Here is a 22,013-nt window from a genome sequence, read left to right as displayed (position 1 = left end):
CACATGGTGCTAAAAACTGAACCTGCTGCATAAAGCTGGAGAGACTGAATTGGCTGATTGCTGTTCACATCTCAATGCCTTCTGTATCTCATCTATTAAACTTTTATCCCTGATCATTTTTAATATCATCATCTCCTTTTAGCTTTTTCATCACATCTCTCTTTGTATGTTTTCATGACTTTTTCTTCACATGTCGGTATGGTACATCTTTATTGTCCATGATTAAAAAGGGTCAAACTGTGTGAACTGTGTGAACTGTCCTTTTTGTGTGAATAATTTCCTTCTTTCTTTCGTTATTTATGTTCCCAGTAAAACTTGTGGCCAAGTACAGGGAGACACGTGATATGTCAAAGTGAATATAAACTCAGAAGTGACTGAATGATTTGATAATCTTGTCATTCATGCAGTCTTAAATGAACACCAGCATGTATCTTTGGCTTTCTCCATCTATTTTCAAAGTCAGAGAGGATTTAATACGACTGAGGAATCAATTAGTTGGTACTATACAGAGCCAATCCTCTAAATGGATGCTGAGCTCTCATATCTGCCTCACTAAATGACTAATTGTTCTGAAAAGCATTGGTGACAACATGCTGAGCTGTATAATTCATTTGTGAAGCAGCTGCATATGATGGAAAAGGGGCCAGTGGCTACTGAGGAAAAGAAATGAAAGTCCTCATCCAGTAAATTATTTATCTTATCCATAGTCTAGATCGGGAAGATAGCGTGCTGTATGTTTCATGTTGTATTTCATGTTGTGAGAACAGTGAAGCATATATTATTATAGTCTGAATCTATTGTGTTGGCTACATGTTGTCAATCTTCCCCCAAGGTTAACAACCTCCTTCTGTCTCACAGTAAAACCATCTTCAAATATTGTACATATTTTATGGCCACTGTAACACTGGGTCAGGCTATGAGCCATATACCTAATTGAATGAAACATACAAAGGTTAGTGTTACAGCATATTAGTCACTAGGATGCTAACGTTTTGGATTAAGAGCAATGTATTCACCACTGTGTGTCTGAAGCAGGTGTGTTGGTAGAGTGTTCAAGCAGTTTGCTTTCTTCACTCTGTGTTAACTGACCTTAGCACAAGGGGAGGGAGTGATGACTTTCTCGCTGTTTGCTTTTGAGATCCAGGCAGGTGACACCCATATGTGTGCACAGAACAATGCTGATCTCCGGAGTTTTTTTCGCCAGCAGCCAGTGTGAGAGCACGTGACACCCAGGGGCTAGCTGTCTGATTATAATTGAGCCTTGGGAGACCAATTGCTTTAGGATGGCCACAATGATATGAGTGACAGGAGATCAGTACACACTGCAAATGAATACATAAATCTGGATAAGACCATCTGGGTAAGGAAATTAAAATCCTATTCTCTGGTGCTGTTCAGTGGAAAGAATAAAGTATGTTTCTTAAAGTGAAGATGAATCACAGGTATCCCTTATTTATAATAATTACACAGGCTACACTATCACTCTGAAAATTACCACGGACTAATAATTGATCTTTTACACCTAGTAATGTCACTTTGAATAGTTCTGTAACATTAACTCCTGGTTAACTGGTAGCAAACAAGCAATGGTCTTCTCCCGGTGGAAATTGTGACTCTATTTGGAAAAGTAAGCTGATTAAAACCTGTGAAAGTGTCATTGCAGCAGAATGAGCTTCTCCAGAATGATTAACAAACATCTGAATCCTAATCACCCTGTCAGGGTATATTTTGCAGCAGTGCCTTGTTTGTTGAATGAGATTCCTTAGTTCCACACCATTTGTGACACCATCAGTCACAATTGGTTTATTTTCAATTTACTATCAGTAAAGAAATGAATGTGGGTATGATGTGGACAGAATATGAGTACTAGGGGGTGCATTTCTTATGGTTGTTCGTATGGTGGTAATTCAGAATATCTAGGTTCATAGACATCATGCACTTATGTCTGTCAGCACAACAAATACTGCATTCCACCCTGATTTATACACCACTTCTGCACGACATCTCTTGTCTTGGTCATATGTCATGCAGTTGGTCTCTGGCTTCACTCATATTTATCACTTCAACCATACTTTTCTGAATTGCAGCCTCTCAGCATGACTTACAAATATACATGTGTGGTGTGCACAGTGGCCTAAGATCAAAGGTTATCTAAGAGTTGAATATCTTTTATCATGAAAAGGTTTGACCATTAGTTATCACCAGAGACAGCACAAGCCAAAGTGGCTCTTAATTCTCATCTGGATGCATGAGTCTGCGCTGTTCCTGTTTAACATCCACTACAGTGTGGTCATTGTCAGTTAAACATATGAAGCAAAAGAAATAATCAAGTTCTGAAAATGGGGGAAAATAAATAACAAGATACAAGATAGTAGCAAGTTAGAGGTATACTTTAAAGTCCAAAGTCAGACATATTTTTAAAGAAGTCCACATCTTGCTGTGGTCATTTGGGGCTTGCTTGTAAGGAAAGAGTTAAATCCCAAGAATCAGACAATGAATCATCAAAGGAATTATTACTCAATAGAAAAGAGACAGAGAGAGATAGATAGATAGATAGATAGATAGATAGATAGATAGATAGATAGATAGATAGATAGATAGATAGATAGATAGATAGATAGATAGATAGATAGATAGATAGATAAAGGGAGAGAGTTTTTTTGGACTGTAAGTTATCACTGGCGCATGATCACAGATTGGACTTGCTACATTGTTTGTGTTCAATGCAAAGTGAGAAGCATTATTCCAGACTTAAAAGAAGACACAGGGCTGGCTTACACGCTGATTCATTCATACCACTGTGAATATGGAACTTACCCTTTGCCTACAACCATGGCTAATGTCCTATGTAACAACAATGTAGACACGATGCAAATTCTTAGTACTTGTTCTCCTTTATGCAGCACTGCTTTAGGTCTTTGGCTCTCCTCCCACATACCAGTATACAATTGTGTTTAATTTCCTGAGTGGCACTAGGCAAAAAGGCATCCAAGTTATAAACTGCACTGCAGCTGGACCATATACACATGCTCTATAATTTACAAGCCTCTTCCATTAATGGACACATTTTAATTTTCTTTTCTCATTCCATATACCACAATGTATTGCTCAACAGTGAGTGTGAGAGAGTGTGTGTGTGTGTGTGTGTGTGTGTGTGTGTGTGTGTGTGTGTGTGTGTGTGTGTGTGTGTGTGTGTGTGTGTGTGTGTGTGTGAACAGTTGTGTTGGGAATGAAGGCTACTCTGTCTGGTCTGAACCGACAGAACACCTAGTTGTAATGTTGAGCAGAGTATATTTGATTATTTACATTTAGTGACAGTGTTTATGTAGTAATTATTCACAATTCACTAAATGGGAGCTGGTTGGATGTAAATGTATACAGATTTCATTACAGCATTGTCTGGAACCTAAACCCAGCAGGCAGAGAAGATAAGGACACAAGCAGAAAGTATCACCTCTACAGCGATGCAAACCTAAGAGACCAGGAACTTGGGAGGTGCAGCTGAATGATGCTAATATTACCAAGACTTCAAAAAAGGACACCACCACAAGAGAAACGCTATTTTCACGGCCACTGATGACACAGCAAAGAAGACGAGGACACAAATTAAATAGGGGGAGGGGTTAGGGTAGAGACCCGCAGCTTGGGCAGGACAGGTGCCAAAAGGAGACCAAAGGTTCTGTGAAAAAATTGCTGACACCCACAAAGGTGAATCACCTATTTGCAGAACCGATTAGGGAGATCTTTAAAAAAAAAAAAAAAAAGTCATGAATACAATATTTTCAGTTTAGAGGAAAATATTCAATTTTCCTGATGGCAATTGTTTTGTATTAAAATCTGAATAATGCATGAAAAACCAAGTGCCTCTATCAGTCATTTATGAATGTGTATGTGAACTGATATTTTATATATGAATTAAATATTCCTGGGATTTGTAGCACTCTCTACATATGCTCAACCCTGTTTATATGAAAACAAAGATTATCTTTGCATACGTTCTATACATTTAGCCCAAATTTGATGACCATTGTTGCACCATTTTAACATGATTAAGATGATGCAAATTTTCATGTGATGATCTCTTGAACTGACTTATTATTAATGAAGTACAGCACAGTGAAGTACTGTGAAGCACAGATAATTCCAAAACAAATTTATATGCTGTGGTATCTTCAGAGTTAAAGCTGTCCTGGTTGAGTTTCTGTTCAGCAGGTTATCTCTGGAGCACTGAGTCACACATCTTTTGAAGGTGGGAAATAAATTCAGTTTTCTTGCCAGTGAAAATATGATTGTTTTCTGGCAGTTATGTTTTACCCATAAGTAAAGCACACTTTAATTAAAACAGAAATCACATTTATGAAAGGCAATAGGCAGGATTATGTAGATATATGCATTTATAAATGGTAATGGAAGATTGTGTTGATCTTTACCATTGATAACCTAATTTATTGAATTTCATGTTCGTTGGGACTACTTTAATTTGCAGCTGTTGAGGAAAAATCTGGAAGGGTCATAAAGAGGCTTTTCCCTTGGTCCACTAACTCTCACTGTTCATTAGAAAGCACAGCACAGATGTGATCTAGATTATTCCCCCCCTTCCACTTACTTTCCTTCTCTTTCTCTCTCTGTTTTCTCTCGCCCTCTGCTCTCTCTCCCTCACTACCTCTCTCTCTTAACCGCAAAAGAAAGAAAAGTTTGAGTTTCTACTCTTTTGCAAATGATCCCTCCCCTTCCAGTAGTTACCAGACAGGGGCCCAGCCTTTGGAGTTCTCCAGCCTACCCCTGAGACATTACTGTTGGAGTGAAAGCAATGAAGTTGGAGACAGACTGATTGTGTTCCACCTCCCAGTCTCTGAATGGCAGCTTGAGGATTTTAGCATTTTGAACACACGGGAAAGTTCACCTTGTCTTAGAGGCTGTAGGATTTTGGTGAGTCAAGCTTTTGTGTTTCTTGCTTTAGCATCTCTTTGAGGAGAAAGACTGAGGTATTATAGTTGCTGTATGAAAAAGACAAAAAAAAACCTTTTGATGGAAATTGTCATATTAGATATTTTGCCTATAGGGAATAATCAAACAAAATTTTCCAATAGTATTCAATGATGTTCTGGTCATCATTTATTTATTCTCTTTAGGGTTCTATTTTCACATACAGCGGGTGAGAGGTGACGGTCTTTAGACATGGAGCCAGTCACTCAAGTTACATAGCCAGGGGCTGAGCTGTCATAACACCTATATGATATGTTAAAGGTGTAACATATATGGGGGGATACACACCTAAGAGGTCCACTTGAGAAAGACCGAAATGCTAATGGCTTACCTTCTCTATTCGCTAGTCAGCAGAAATTGAGCCAGAAGCTGGAAAGTGCTGCCATGCATTAGGCAGAGAAGTGTTCCAGAGTCCCTGTCAAAAACCCACTGTAACTCCGGCACTCAGTATGAACCGTGTAGTTAAGATGCTCTCTTTTACCTTCGTGGTTACTTTCATTGTGCAAAGAAAACTAGCAACATTGCCTTGCAATAAATACACGAGTCTAATAGTGGCCTTCTTTTTGCATGCAGACATGGACACAGGTTTTACCAGTGAAAGCCTTTCAGCTGTTTTGAACTGCTCTGTCATTTAAAGGTCAGCAGAACTGGATGCTCTTTTGTGGCACAAAATAAGAAATTTAAATGACCAAATAAATTATTTCTCTCCTTTGTTAAATCTTATATAATTTTGCCATCTTGGCAGCCCCACCTATGATGAAACAGCTAATCATATTCAAAACATTTTGGCCATTGTTCATTCTCAAATGCTAATGTGAGCAGTATGCTTATGACACAAATTCACTTTAAATGGTTCTGGAAGATGTGACACACCAAGCAAGTCCATGTTCTGTGAACCTTTGATGATGCATAATGTACTGACCAGAAAGGCACAACAAAAGCACAAAGTCCACAAAGACACAACAGAAACCTCATTGCATTTTCATCTTCTTCTGCTTAACAATGAAATATGACACATTCCCTAAAATTACACCTTCAGTGTCTAGGACATTTTAGTGCACTACTTGTAACACTATATTTTGGAATTCTCATTAAGACGCTTTAGAAGTTTTCTAGTTCCAGGGCAGGAAAAGGATCTGTGCATTTCCAGCTCCTCATTATTAAGCTGCGAGTAAATAAGAAATAAATCACTCGTCTCATCTTTGCGGTCTGAAAAGACTTTCATTACGGTCAGTCTGCTGGGTTACCAATGTGGTCTGCCTTCCACAGTGAAAATGTCAATCAACAACATACATGAACAACAAATTGCCCTTTTGGGGGGGGGGGGGGGGTTGGCAGCAGCTTGTGCATGGGAGAGGTTCAAAGGGCTGTGTTTTCTATAGCTTCTTCTGTTTTTTGTAATGCATCTGAGCTCACACGTCCTGCTAATCATGAACAGGCAGCAGTGAGCAGCAGTAACGCTTTCCATACATGAAAGCACTAAAGGCTGAGCCAGGGCTTTAAATCCGAAGACTGCCTCCTGGAAGGCAGGGGATTTATTTCACACAATGGATTTCCTGAAACTTAAAGAGGCTATGTCATTATGACAAGAAAGGCTAAATGAAACCTTGCAGCAGTCATGAGAATGGGGAAAATGGGGGCACTGAACAGTGAGCAGGCAGTGTGTTCCCCCCCCAATTAGCCAGTAGAGTTCATCCTGACCACAAACCGAGAAATGCACAAAAATGCAGAAGTGGTGAGAAAGAGTTGCTGAGTCTGTCTGTTCACTCAAAAACTGCTATCACATTTCAGACAAGCTCCCACAAGGCTGCTGAGCGCTGAGACACTCTGCAGTAGACAAGATGCTAATAAAGGAGTGTGTGAAGGAGTATAGGAGCGTGTCGTAATAAGGTGCTGCTGGGGCTTCACAAGACTCTACATTGAACCAATAAGCCATTATGACTGGAGTACTTTCTATAAATCACCAAAAGATTCATTTGCTTTGTAAATCAAACATAAATGTCAAGGTATTAATCACAGCTGGCATATGTAGTCATATTTACTGTGGTATCTTGCACAAACTGACATGTAATTACCAAAGTTTGAAAGATCGCCCCGCTGGCGTGGACGGTTTAATGTCGCTAGCGAAAAACCTAAGATTAGAGTCAAGAACATGTATCAGGGCTTTGTGGACAGGATTTGCAGGAGCCTTAAACAGCCACCCTAAATCTGAGTCTAGGTTTTTATGTCCACCGAACTCAACTTGTAATTCCAAGGAAATTGACCTTTTGTGAAGGAATCAGCAAAGATTATCCAGCTGTGTTACTCAGACTATATCATTGCAGTCTATTCTGAGAGTAAGCTCTCTTTTGTCCCTGGACATGGAGGACTACATAAACAGTTCTCCCTTAAAGCTTTCTCACACTGCACCTCAAGACCTTCACATATACAAATGTGCTCAGTGCGCATACCAGCAGCCAAACTACCACATGCTCTGGAAAAGCTTGTAAAAATGAACTGTTTCATTTAACACTCACTACGCAGATGGCAGGCGCAACACTAAACATAGTTTTACAGATATATCTTACTTACTTCCATTTTTTGACCTCTCACAAGGTGTTACAACACAAGACACTGGGTTTTTTTCAGGCTCAAGGGAACGTGGTAATCCTTAAGATTCAGTGGATCTTGTGTGTTTTCCACTCATAGAAAATGTCATTCTTCTTGCATCCCATTCCAAGAGCAATGTAATGAGATAAGGTTACTTCATCTAGAGTGCAGCCTCCAGGCTGTATGAGCGGAGGCCAGGCTCAGACATTAAACAGACAGCTGTTGACAGGTAGTAGGTCATAGTGCTGACAACACCATGACAGATGTCATGGTTGGTGGCATGACTGAAAGCAGCAAACGTTGTAGCAAATGTGAAGTCATGTTTTCATGAATCTGTTAACTGTGGCAGCAGATATAAATGTGGGTTTTATGTTCTTAATGTTATGCAGATGGTGTTTTTCACCAACTATAGTTGGATTATTTTTCGGTTTGTGCTTTGTTCAGAAAACATTTAGAAATCTTATGGTTCTTCTGGAACCTCAAGCTAGACTTCATTTGTTAAGAGTCCCTTTTTATTTTTTTTCTGTGGTGAGGTCATGTCTTGGCAATTGAACATTGATTATTCCAAGAGGACATGCGCCAGCTTTGATCTAAAAGCCTTATATCTTTCACTTCCTGGGGTCGCATTCTTTACTCCTTCTGCTTACAGGTTAGAAAGGTCACAGGCAGTAAACTTATTCTCCTTCCTAGGCCAGTATGGGGCAGTGCTGGGCTCTGGCTGCAACGCTATTCATAACCTTGCTGATGCCGGTCCAGTGCCAGAGTGGTGACACAGAAGACTGGGGTTCAGGCAGCGTGCTGGAGGCTGTGTTCAATGTTTCGACTCCTGTTCTGCATACTGCCGAGGATGATCCAGCCTGGTTTGGGAACACATACTGGACCAAGCCGCTTTTCCAACTCATCCCAGAGACCACCACAGATGACTGCTCTGTGTACTTCCAGACCAACCAGGCTATGTACAGGCGATTAAGGGCAGCCAGGGAAGAAGTGGCTTATCTAAAAGCCCTCCAGCATGGGAACCAGGCAGTGGTGGAGAATCTGGTCCAATTTGTCGGAGCAGAGATGGGCGAGCATAGCTATCAGGAGGTTATCCAGGAGAACATTGCCGGGATAAGGGAGGATCATGCCAGCAGTGAGGGGGTAATGAAGAAAGCAGCAGAGGAGCTGGAGAACCAGCTGGAGGGAGACTTCCTAAATGCCCAGGCTGGAATTCAGAAGTAAGCAGATTCTTGAAGGTGTAGTACTAATATAGGAGAGAACTAAATTCACACACCTTCTCTTTTAAAAATGTAACAACATAGAAGACCTACAAAAAGTAAACGTAAGATTTTTTTATAAATTCAGCAAAAATAACTAAGGGGTTACAATTTAGCTTTGTAGTTTCCTAAGAATCTATAGGAAAAAGCTGTACCACTTTAAGCTGTTATTAGAAATTTTTAAAAAGTCTTAATGTCAATTGCAATTAAATTATAAAACAAAAGAACCTGACAAATACAAAGCCAGAAAGCCCCAGACAACCCATTGCCATTTTGCCTTGACTGTGGCTTCTGGGTTTGCCATCATCAGCATGGACAGTGGGAAGGAATGTTGACTGTATCTCCTTACTGGCCCTCAAATTGTGGGTTGTTCAGAGCTGAGTTGGGCCCCCCTCTGCTCATACCCAGTTCTTTTCTTTATTTTCCTTTTTTTTTTTTCTCTGCCTTGCTCTGATGCTGCTTCTTTGCTTTGTGTCCCTCTCTAAGAATCAAAGAAGGGTCTCTAGCCTTTGAACAGATACTGCGAGCGACAGCAGACATCGCCAGCCGACTGGAGATCTCCTCGCGGACGCTGCACATGGCGCTAACAAAGCAGCTGAGAAAGACCACAAGAGTCCTTCACTAAAAAGCCCTAAACCCTTCAGTGGGAGGATTGCCAGTTCAGATGAAAAAAACATCATCGCAATGTTTTTACAAGTCAGATTTATTTGGAGGCAAGGGACACGTAGAAAGATAATTCGATATTGTGTTGTGCAACGGTACTAGAGTTACACTTGTCCAGAAAGCTTATTACAGGGATGATTGACTGATTTCATAAAAGGTCCTGGTTTTGACCGTTTCCTTTTTTTTACGTCTATGAATTATAATGGGGGGAGGGGCGCTCTTGGCAACGAAGTGACGTTCAGTGCATTTTCTCTCCAATTTCAGGAAGTTAGCGGAGTGTTATGGTCTGGCTGTCTTGGTGCTAGGGTTCAGATGGAGAGCAGACGGCTAGGTCCGCTCAGTCAGCAGGGATACATGTAAGTTAGAGTTGTAGTGGAAAAATGGTAAATGACGGTGATGTCACACAAAAATAAACGGAGCCTCATCTGGAGGCCAAGGCTGAAAGGAGTCTCATCTTTACCAAATGAGAATGGTTTAACTCCCACTACTTATTAATCATAACAGACATATTAAAACAATGTGTAAAATATGACATATGAAGATATACTGAATAAATTGCTAATTTAATTGCTGTTATTACATTATTTAAAATAAATATGGTCTAAATGTCGCAACAGTAGCCTATATAAATGTGTGTGTGTGTGTGTGTGTGTGTGTGTGTGTGTGTATATATATATATATATATATATATATATATATATATATATATATATATATATATATATATATATGTGTGTGTGTGTGTGTGTGTGTGTGTGTGTGTGTGTGTGTGTGTGTGGCCTATATTTCATTTTCATCATGGACACGTTAGTTTAGGTTAACATTCCGCGTGTAACCAACACCATGGCATTCTCTCAATACGTTTGTCAACAGTCCCAAACAGATAAAAACACAACATTTAAAAATCACAAGTTTAAATATCCAATCATTTTGGTCTATTTGGTCTATAGTTCTGTTGGCATGCCCCCTGCCTGCGATATGTAGCAACAGCAACTCAAAGTCTAACCGTCGTTTTTTGTTGTTTGGAGCCTGACGGAAAATTTCATACGAGTTTTATATGATTTCAGATTTTTTTTTTTTTAATTAAAAGCCTGAAGTTACTGACACGTTTATTTTTTAATAGTTAATACACACTTTGCTTAACACGCATGGTGCACGCTCAAATAAATACATTGTCACATTAAAAAATATTTTATTTGTTAGAGTTGATATGGCGACCACAGTCAATCGGGGAACTCCCTTGATCATAAAATTCGCATCAAGGCCCCTCCTTCTTTTCCTGACATCACTTTGGATGGACAGATTGCGCGAAAGGATGGTCAGTTGGGAGACCGGAGACCGAAGACACGCATCCAGCGTGGTGATAAATGCTGAAGCAGTTTATTCCAAAACTTTTAAATTGACATGGAAAAACTTCGGTATTTATGTCTTTCTGGGATATTGAAATTACTCTGTAATTTGACATGTAACGATGGCTTATAAGGTGAACCGGTGAACAGGTGCGCAAGCCTTCGAATGTGTCTACGCGGCGTTTACAGACGGAAGAGTGCCGTTAGGGCATAGACAAAATAACATGGAAGAACTTTGGATCCGTGTGATAACTAAAATGCAGCGTCAGTTTTCGCTCAGGACGGCGACATACTTTTAACAAATAAGTAGCAACTACCTTTGGCTTCTGAATGCGAGCGTGTAATTCACGGCAGGAATAAGATATCTATTTGACTCCCCAAAGCCACATAAAAACCGAGTCGCAAATATTCCGCAAAACGATAACGACATAAAAAATGACAACGGAAGAAAAGTTTACCTGGCAGCATGGACGAGGGCAAACGCAGATGCCAGACTTGGAAAGCTGAATCTGAAATGATTATGGAGCGCATTGTGATTCACTTGTTTTCGTTGAGGACAACTCTTCTGTTTATCATCCTGTGTGAGTCAAGTAAGTCCCTGTAGATTTTGCTTGACGTTTTGTATTAGTGAGCCTGTATGAAGCCTGTTTAAAAGTCATGAAATGTCTTAAATTATAAAATACATTTGCTACAGAGTAAAGGGGTAAACAAATACCGAACAGCACAATGTATTTTACAGTTTTGTTTTTAATAAAATGGTGTAATGGGCAAGTGTGAATAGGAAAAATAAACAAACAAACAAATGATAAAAAAAAATCTAACAACATCCACAACCTTTTAACACAGCGGGTGCTGGAAGTCTGCAGGAGCGCTGAACCCTTGGGCATTACTCAGCTCTACCCTACACCTTCCATAAGCACTATTATTTTATGGCACTCAGTTGGGTCTATTAGGGCCTACCTGACGGCTTAATAGATGAGGCTTGGTTCTTTGTCTTAAAATAGATACTTTGTCTTAAAGTAACTTATTTGGTGGATGCTTCTTGTCACGCGTACGCGAGAATCGGCATAAAACAATAAACACTATGTTCTCACTCAAAATTTCGGGTCTCCCCTGATGTGGCTTTGATGTAACCCCAGTAAATCCCTCCACTTGGTCGCCTATGGTGTTCATACACTGGGGAACAGACGCGCGCTGCGACCGACCAACTGCGGAGCGCGCATTACTGAAACGTGAGCTACAGCAGGCCGCCTGATCGCAGTGCGTGTAGACCTGAAGGCCTCATCGCTTTTCCCACTGATCGCATAGTACGCAAATGAAGTGTAAGGAAAAACAAATGCTCTAAAACCTGTTGATTATTATTAGCATTATTATTGTTGTTGTTGCTCACTTTTAAATTTGTGCATGCTACAAATGTATTTTAATTTATGTAATGATGTGTTTGATTTATCATAATTTCATCGCTAAAGTTCGATTATCGTGGATTTACTTAAAAACGATGGAAGGCCTGAACTTACCAATTTTATCAAAATTAAACAGAAGTGTCCAAAAAGTGAGGCTCAAACGTGTTTAGCGCATGTTTAGCGCGTGTTTAGCGCAGTGCCAAAACGAGAGGTTCTTGTGATATTTCTCCACATCGCCTGTCCTCCTGGGTTCGGACCGTAAATCTCATTTGCTAATAACATGCACCTACTATCCCAGAGATTCATTTACTGCGCGATAATAGAGAAGCCATCAATAACGTAAGGCATCTCAGCTCCAGAAAAGACAGCAAATCACTACATTGCGAAAGTCATTTCAGCCATGCCAGAGCGCCCAATATGGTCGGCCTCGCAAGTGATGCGGGCAGGCGCAATACGCAGGGCTCATTGCTCACATCTGTGCAGCGCTGGGCTGATGCCTGAATTTGGCAAGGTGGTTACCAGACGTTTCACCTCCTTCCAGTGAGAGGTTGTTAGGTTTAGAAGAGAGGCTATATGTCCAAGGTGCACAAGTATAACAGGAACCTGACCCTACTTCATCCCCCATCAAAAGCAAAATAATCACTAAATATGTGATAAATATCTTTCCACAAAAATAAAAAAAGGGAAAACCATTATAGAGGACATATTTGACATGGGCCTGACCATCTAGCTGACAGGCTTGAGGTAATGACATCATTGTGGGTGTTTAGAGCAATTCCTCAAATACAGGTCCTGTGTATTTGCTCTGTGTATGCAGATATATCACCGGAGCTCTTAATGCACTACTGCCACCATAAATTCAATGAAGACAGAAGTCACATTCCTCTGGGAAAGATAGATCCAAATCCAAACTTTTTATCAAGAGGGTAAATTCTGTAGACTCATTCAAAGGGAAATTTAAACTCGCCAGACGGATTAATGTCACATGCTTTATCGTGCCTAAACGTTACTCACATTCCTTGCAGAGGAAATGAGCATTTCTTATCATTTAATTGACAGATGAGGTGAGTGTGGAAAAAGTGTAAGTAATATTAATCTGTTAAGATGATGTGGAAATGTCGTCAACCTTGTGTGTTTTCAAAGCCTACACACCACTGATCTAATCACCCGTAAATGACTTCTTCCATGGACCCTAGATGAATGTCAGTGAAAAATGTTCACAAAGCAGGTGAACATACCATGCACTTGATTTAAAATTCTAAGGCCAGACCAAGTGTATATTTCTTAGGCTTTTTTCACAAGCAGTAAGAGATGTCAGATACAGGCAGGAGGTTGTATGTGCAGAGAAAGAGGGGATAATCCAGGGATCACCATCAGTGCATGTAGCAGGGATTAAAAAACAGGCAGATAGTGTAACCGCAGGCAAAGACATAATTATACAGTACAAACAGTCCAACAGGGTCATCATTAGATTTATTTAACAATAGGCAAACAAAGAAATAGGATAAAATAGGGAAAAGGCTCAGAAATGCATAATACAGGGGCAAGACTTCTTAAAAAACAGTTACAAACAAGGCCATGTACACTCACAACCCAATTTATTAGAAACACCTATTTTACCTTGTTATTATATATATTTATTTTATGGGTGTACAATTCTAGACTGTAGTTCATCTGTTGACATATACATTCGTCTGCCACCCTCGACCTCATTGATCACTCCTGATTATATGACCGCAGCTGACTAGATATTATTTGGGTGGTAGCCTTAACATATCTCTAACAGTGACATGACAGTAGCAGAGCAGTGGGTGTTACCATGGCATGAGTATCAGACCCAGCTGTGGGTGTTGCTGTGCTGTGTCAGTGCCACTGCTGGGTTGCCAAATATCAAATATCTTGTCAATATCAGTAGGGGTCCTGTTGTCAGAAAGTGAACATTATTGTGAATGGCAACAGATGGTCTCGCCGAGGTGTTTCTGCTAAATAAATGTTTATAATAACAGGGTTGGTGAGTGTGTATCTCAGTCTTACTGTGCCCATGAATGAACAGCAGGGGTGGATGGTTATGAGTGGGAGGTGCCAGCATGGTGGACTCTAATTGAGTCTCCCGCCGGTAGACTCTGAGTCTGAAGCACTGTTGCTAAGAGCTTCTAATGTCTCTTACACTGACCTTTCTTGCATTTGCAGCATCCTGTTATGAGAAGACTCATTCGCATGCTGAGGATGAACTCTTCAAAAAGCTTTTCATTGGCTACAACAAGTGGTCCCGGCCAGTGCCAAACACCTCAGACGTGGTCATTGTTAAGTTCGGCTTGTCCATAGCCCAGCTCATTGATGTGGTAACTGTCAAAGCATGAAGACATATAAAGTGTCATGGTATTGAAGAGTACTGCTTATTCCCTGAGCATTCCCACATGCCCCATAAAACAACCTGGCTGTGATACTGTCATTGCAAAAAAAAAAGTGTAATATTAAATCATATTTACATACATATATATGGTCTGAAATGAATTTTTATATATATATATATATATATATATATATATAATTTAATATTACACTTTTTTTTTTTTCAATGACAGTATCACAGCCAGGTTATTTCCAGTCCATGGCATCTATACACAGGCTACACATATGTATAACGCCAGAGAACGGCAGAGAATCTTTACATTTTGTTTCCAACGGTGCAGTAGCTGTCCAAGATACTGTTGGAAAGAGGCCACATATATCTCCAGACAAATATTTACCACTGCATATTACATGCCGATCCTCTCCCATCTCATAATGAGTACACAAACAGCTCAAACTGTGCAGATGTCAGCTGACTATCAGTCAGGGCTCCTTCAAAGTACAGGTTTTTCAGTATCCTATCACCAATATTCGTTTCAGACTCATGACTGAATAAATAATGAACATTTTGCCACTGGCACTGTATGTATTTTTTTAAACTCTGCAAACAACATTGTAGATTTTTATCAATGTCTTGGATAAAACTACACACATGCATAGGCAATGTCCAACAGAAAGGAGGCAAACACACCATACAGCACATACAGTGTTTAATCCACCACAGTATAGAAGACTTTGCTGACTCAAGAGTTCTGATATTGAAAGGAAATATAAGTGTTTAATATACATCATTCTTGCTACTGCATTTCTCAAACATTTTAGTCTGCTCTGTATGACTGTGACATTAGTGCGACTTCATATACTCTCCTGTAACCAATATGTTTGTGTAACCTGATATTTTTATGTAATCTGAATTTTACAATGAAAGCAGACTTCAAAAACATACCAAATACCCTTAAGATATGAGAAACCTATACAGTTCAACATAGTGCCCTTGATTTCCTCTGCTTCAATTGCAACTGGTAATTGCAATTGGTACCCTGTCGTTTTTGGAACTACAATAACAGTTTCTCCATCTAAATTCACTTAGAAGAGTATAAAGATTAGAGAAAGAAATTCAAAGAAATTCACATTTTCTTTAAAGTGCCACAAACTTCCAGTGGCTCCTTGTAAATGTTAATTTGATAGAGATGGCAACATCTACTTCCTCAGAAACCACATTACCAGGCCTTTAACTCAATAGTGCTGATGAATCATGCATTGCCTGAACGTGGTACATCAGGATATTACATTTAAAAGGCTGCTGTAGTCGTTATTTAGTTGTGACCCTCCTATTACCACAAGAACCCTCTTGGAGCTGGCCCAGCATCCTAACTCACCTCACCCTGCTCTTGGCTCTCTACTCCTTCTCTTCTCTGTAGGATGAGAAAAACCAGATGATGACAACCAACGTGTGGTTGAAGCAGGTAAGACAAGCATTCTCTCAAACAGTCACAACCTTTCACTCTGCCAACTCTTTGGGCCAGCTAGGACCAAGGAATACTTTTCAACATATCTGATTAAATGTATAAATGATACCTCCATTGACCTCCAGTTATTTTTTTCTGCCAGATGCCTTCTTTGGAATTATAGAGTATATGGAGAGTAACTGTAAATTAGAATTAGGATTAGAATTAATATGAAAATGTAGAAATTGGAATGAGGGTTATGGTTTAGCCTGAGTGTAGTTAAAGCTCTGTGTATATATAGCACATAAACAATATGTCTCATTTTGTGTAAATTATTAAATTATTAATTATTAATGGTATAGTTTGTGGCAATTAAGAGATTGGACTGAAGCTCAAATTTCCCTCCTGTTCAGATATGATCAAGTACAAAATCAGGAAAAATATATGCAGTGCTAAAATAATAATAAACGTATTAAAATAATTACCTCTTACATCTCCCATTTCAGGAATGGAATGATTACAAGTTGCGCTGGAAGCCATCTGATTATGACAACGTGACTTCCATCAGGGTGCCATCAGAACTTATTTGGGTTCCAGACATTGTGCTGTACAACAAGTGAGTAATAACCTAATCACGCACAGACATGCATGCATGCGCGCACACACACACACAAACACACACACACACACACACACAAAAAAAAAACCTCGGTGAGGAATTTACTTTCACAGAGTCATTTATTTAAAATAAATGGATGATAACTGCAAATGCTGTGTGGAACATTAAAAGCGCTGAGCTAACTAACTCAGAGGTGAGATGAGGTTATCTGCTATAGTGTCACCAGTGTAATACAATGCCACATATATTACTGTCTCTCAGAAGCAGTCTTTAACAACATATTGAAAGAACACCACCTGCAGTTATTTAGTGGTAGTACAGCTTCACTGCACAAATGGTCCTTGAACTTGTGTAACCTTTTTTGGAACTAGCAATATGTAGATACTTTCATTGCATTAATAATAGCTGTAAGTAGACCAGATGGAAAATGAATCCTTAATGGTTTGCCTCTAAATTGTCACCTATGTGTTTTCGCAGTTCCGGATAATGCTTAACCATTGTCACTACCTTGAACTCATATGATCAGAAGTGTGATTTTTATTTTAGTTGCTCTAAGTGCACTGAATTAAAAAGCCATTATGTCTTGTGAGGATCTGCGTGTTTATTAACACAATAACACAGATTAGGGCAGCTCTAATTTTTTCCTTTTTTGGCTCTACCTTTGTATTAATAGTCATTGTATTAATCGAATTTTAATGGGATTAGCAAGAAACTATGAAGATTGCTTGAAACATCAAGATCTCTAATTTATGATTTGAAATATGAAGTAAAATTATTATTTATTATTCAAAACAGCATTTTGGAACTGCACAAAGCTTAGAACATTCTAAAAAGTCATGATTAGGTATATATTTCATATAATTCTTTTCCCATTTATACTGTGATATGTTTCCTATGTCTTTCCTTCTCAGTGCAGATGGGGAGTTTGCTGTGACACATATGACCAAAGCTCACCTCTTTTACACGGGCAAAGTGCGCTGGGTTCCTCCAGCCATCTACAAGAGCTCCTGCAGCATCGATGTCACATTCTTCCCCTTCGACCAGCAGAACTGCAAGATGAAGTTTGGCTCTTGGACATATGACAAAGCCAAGATCGACCTGGAGCGCCTGGAGACCACAGTGGACCTCAAGGACTACTGGGAGAGCGGTGAGTGGGCGATCGTCAACGCTGTGGGCACCTACAACACCAAGAAGTATGACTGCTGCCACGAGATCTACCCTGATATCACCTACTTCTTCATCATCCACCGTCTACCGCTCTTCTACACCATCAACCTGATCATCCCGTGCCTGCTCATCTCTTGCCTGACTGTACTGGTCTTCTACCTGCCATCAGACTGTGGCGAGAAGATCACGCTCTGCATCTCCGTCCTGCTCTCGCTCACTGTCTTCCTGCTGCTCATCACCGAAATCATCCCGTCCACATCGCTGGTCATACCGCTGATCGGCGAGTACCTGCTCTTCACCATGATCTTCGTCACGCTCTCCATCATCATCACAGTGTTCGTGCTGAACGTGCACCACCGCTCACCCGGCACACATGAGATGCCGCGCTGGGTACATGCCGTCTTCCTCGACCTCATCCCCCGCTGGCTCTTCATGCGTAGGCCAGTGCCTGACGGTCGGAGACGTCAGCGTCTTCTGCTCCTCCGCCAACAGCAGCAGCAGGAGCAGCGAGGTAAGGGCCCATGGGGGACCGGAAAGCCCAGAACACCCAGGATGCCAAGGATGCACGCTGGCCCCTGCCTCAGCACTTCAGCCAGCTGGATCAGGGGTGAGGTGCAAGGGGAGGAGGCGCGTCTCTGCCACTACTACGAGGACCTGGAGCTGTTCCCGCTCTCTTCAGCTTTCTCCCTCTCCTTCCGCCCTCCTTCTCCTCGGCCACCTGGCTCCACCCCACCTCCAGTGCAGGGTATGTCCCCAGGGCCTGTTCCCAGACAGCTGGGGGGCAGAGTGAACCATACCAAGCGGGCCGCTCTAGATGACAGCCCGCAGTCAGATGACCAGAGATTCCCTCTGTCTCCCAGCATCATGCGGGCGCTGGAGGGAGTTCACTACATTGCAGACCACTTGAGGGCAGAGGATGCAGATTTCAGTGTAAGTATAGTTGCATACAGGTAATCACCAATATGAATAGTGAATGATTAGCTATTCTCTGATTCAGTTTGAGTGTGTGTATTGTTTTCTAGACGTCAGAGAACTATAATGTAGCAAAGCAACTTGTCTATCATGTCTTTTTTTGATGTCTTTTTTTGTCTGATTTTTGATACAGGTTAAAGAAGACTGGAAGTATGTTGCCATGGTGATTGACCGAATCTTCCTGTGGATGTTCATCATTGTGTGTCTTCTGGGCACCATCGGCCTGTTCCTCCCCCCGTGGCTGGCAGGCATGATCTAGAGGCGGGCTGTGCATGCACTCGTAGACATGTACAGGCCCTAGGGGAACACGTGTCAGCACAGGCAGTACGGGAATGTGCCATGTGAATGAGTAATATGGAAGCATCACTTCCCACAGAAGAACAAAGACCTGCGACAAGCCAGCGGACAACAGGCTGAGAGCAAACTTATTGCTGAATGTAAAATTCTGCAATGGCTACTGTTGAATAAAATGTGGAACCTTAAAAAAGATATCTGGAGGAGCTCAAACAGTGATGTCTCTCTCTCCCTTTCTCTATCACACACACACACACACACACACACACACACACATACTTTCCATCTCTCTCTCTCATGGATCAGTGGATCAGCTTCTGAGGCACTGAGATAGAAGATGGGCTGTGTACAAGCTGGCATAGCCTCAGACAGCAGTTGCTAAGCAATGGTATAGGCTGGTCCCTTTACTGTAATCCTGCACCAGCTTGTCTCTAAAGGCCAAATCAGTAAAACTATTATGTATGAAGTATCATAATTATAAGGAACAGAAAATTCGATACTGAAGCATGATAGCATCAAAATCTACGTGCTCTAAAATTTAACATTACTTAGCATTTAGCCATTTAACTTTATTAAGCGATGCTGTTTACCAAATTTTCATGTGGGTAAAGATGATAAACAGATTTATTCACAAAACACGAGAATTACTTATATATTGCAATTATGTGATTATGACAAAGAGAGAGAGAGAGAGAGAGAGAGAGAGAGAGAGAGAATTAGAGTCTCTAGAGGTTCAATGTTTCTTAACCTTAGAGGTTTAAGATACAACATTTCTTAAATTACACCCATTGGTAATTTTGTTTTGCAGCAAAGTTAATCTCACTGTGAATGCCAGCATGTCTCTCTGAAAATGAGTCTCTCTGAGCCAGAATTCTCTCTTGCCGCACTGTTCCTTCAATTTGACCTTGGCTGTCATAGTTACTGTTTAAACTGAGCTTGGCTGCTGCTGACCAATCATAAGTAGCCACATGCTAAAAATATGTCCAAATATACAACAGCAATTGTAGCAGGGATTACCGCTGCAGGAATCCTCATAGATCACACTGGGCAATCTTCTCCAGGGGTAGTCCAATAGATTATGGACCAGTTTTAAAATATCTGAATATGAGTATGCATAAGGGCACGCACGCACACAACACACACACACACACACACAGACATGCATGCACTCACTAGAAAAAATGCATGAACTAGATGAATGAAAACTAATTTCAGTAAAACAGGTAGAGATGTCCTTTCAAAGAATCAATACTTGTGGGAGCAGAAAGGTATCTGCAGATGCAGCTAAAACCGGTTGTGCTAGTGTGAGCCAGTTACAGAGCCTGAAGGAACCACTGCAGTTTGGCAGAAGTTGATAAATTAATGCTTATAGAGTACATTTATGTGCAGGAACCCACATGTTAAACCTTTGTCATATTAAAAATAATCCTTTTCCCTTCTGTTCAGTCATGTGAAAGGAGTCTGAAAATGGAATATAGTTCACTATATCGTGTTCTGCTACACTGCCATAAAAAGTGTACTACTACTTCTTTATTCGTGTTCCTAGAAACAGACTAATGCTAGGATGAAATTATTTTTTTTATTAATAATATTAATGAACTTAACTCCATCAGTAAAAGGTATATAAACTTGCTACAGTAAGAGGATTAAACTCCAAAAATAAGAGTGTAAAAATATTTTGATAAGCTGAAGAAATCACATTCAACATGGTACATTTTGATTGCATTTTTAGTTCGCCGTTTGCTGAGAAAACGCACTGAACCGCAACCTGACACTTTTTGGTCTGAAACTCAGTTTCTAATATGTCATTCATTTTTAAGATGCAACACAGAAAGGGTTTCTTTCTAATAGCCTTAGACATTTTTGTGAATCTTATTTTCTGTTAATGTACACATTTAATTGAATATTTCTTGTAGAAATTGGATAAGTACAGTAAAATCTTGTCCTGAACAATTCTACTCCAGAAAGAGTTCCAATAATCTCCTGATAGTGAAATATAGTTAAACCTCACATTGTTGGCCAGGATAACACCTGTAATTTCAAAGTGACTTAAGTAAACAAAATCGGATCTTGGCTCAGGTCACACTGATGTGTCCACACATAACATGTGAATGTGAATTCTGAGAAGAGATTTCTTTCCTGCAGCCTGTATTACAGAAGCTTTTATTTTATTTTATTTTTCCACTGAGCACACGTATTGCAGTTAATGGGACAATTACTGTTAGCTTGCTGGACATTTTTGTTGACTAGTTTAAAAAAAAAAAAAAAAATGTTTTCCTTTGGCTCTGAAGCCAAGTTTGGTAAAAATCCTGTTTTTGCATTTCCAAGGCCATCTCTGGAAAAATAGGCTTATTTCATATAACGGTTATCTGTTATATTTGTTATGACTGTTTTCTGGTTAGACTTGCGGTGGTTTTGTTTCCTGTTTTTACACATCGAGTGAAGCGGAGCCAGAAACTATTGATGAAACAGTGGGGGACGTGGTAACAGGTAGATGAAGAACGCTGCTTGGCAGACTGAACGATGTCCACAAATCATAGACAGACCTCTCCTACCAATTCTATGATGAGATCTGGTAGTGATGCAAGGCCATTTCAATATGTGGATTTTCAGAGTGGATTCATGGCCAAGATCCGTCCTGAGACTGCATACATCTGACTTTATTAATGTATCCTGGCATGATTAAATGAGATGAGGTGAGATTCCACAGCCCTCTTAGTAATGCAGGTAAAACAAGATGCTAGCAACACCAAGGTCATGGATTCGATCCCAGGCTAAACATGTACTCTCATAGTGATACATATGTAAGTCACTGTGGTTAATCTCCCAAATGATGATGTAAATGTAAATCAGATGCACTGCGTCATAATAAAAGGACAGGTATAACCAAGGCAAAGGTCTGATTCTATCGACAG

The 22,013-nt window shown here is 40.3% G+C and overlaps 2 protein-coding genes across 2 annotated transcripts; both read left to right on the top strand.

Moving 5' to 3' along the window:
* The first annotated feature begins 4,759 nt into the window (after nucleotides 1–4,759).
* si:ch211-142k18.1 (uncharacterized) lies at nucleotides 4,760–10,083 on the top strand. The gene is made up of 3 exons (XM_027002993.3): nucleotides 4,760–4,929; nucleotides 8,266–8,792; nucleotides 9,318–10,083. Exons 2-3 carry the CDS (start codon nucleotides 8,272–8,274, stop codon nucleotides 9,454–9,456), a joined length of 660 nt encoding a protein of 219 aa, XP_026858794.3. The 5' UTR covers nucleotides 4,760–4,929; nucleotides 8,266–8,271; the 3' UTR covers nucleotides 9,457–10,083.
* Nucleotides 10,084–10,812: 729 nt separating this feature from the next.
* On the top strand, nucleotides 10,813–20,543 carry chrna2b (cholinergic receptor, nicotinic, alpha 2b (neuronal)). The gene is made up of 6 exons (XM_035524428.2): nucleotides 10,813–11,433; nucleotides 14,437–14,588; nucleotides 16,020–16,064; nucleotides 16,553–16,662; nucleotides 17,577–18,762; nucleotides 18,938–20,543. The coding sequence occupies exons 1-6, from the start codon at nucleotides 11,310–11,312 to the stop codon at nucleotides 19,061–19,063; spliced, it is 1,743 nt and encodes a 580-aa protein (XP_035380321.1). The 5' UTR covers nucleotides 10,813–11,309; the 3' UTR covers nucleotides 19,064–20,543.
* Nucleotides 20,544–22,013: the final 1,470 nt, after the last annotated feature.

The sequence above is a fragment of the Electrophorus electricus genome, chromosome 7, assembly GCF_041902795.1.
Source record: "Electrophorus electricus isolate QZ-2024a chromosome 7, ASM4190279v1, whole genome shotgun sequence".
Lineage (NCBI taxonomy): Eukaryota > Metazoa > Chordata > Actinopteri > Gymnotiformes > Gymnotidae > Electrophorus > Electrophorus electricus.
Note: the sequence above shows the minus strand (reverse complement) of the source record. Positions and strands in the feature narration are given on the sequence as shown.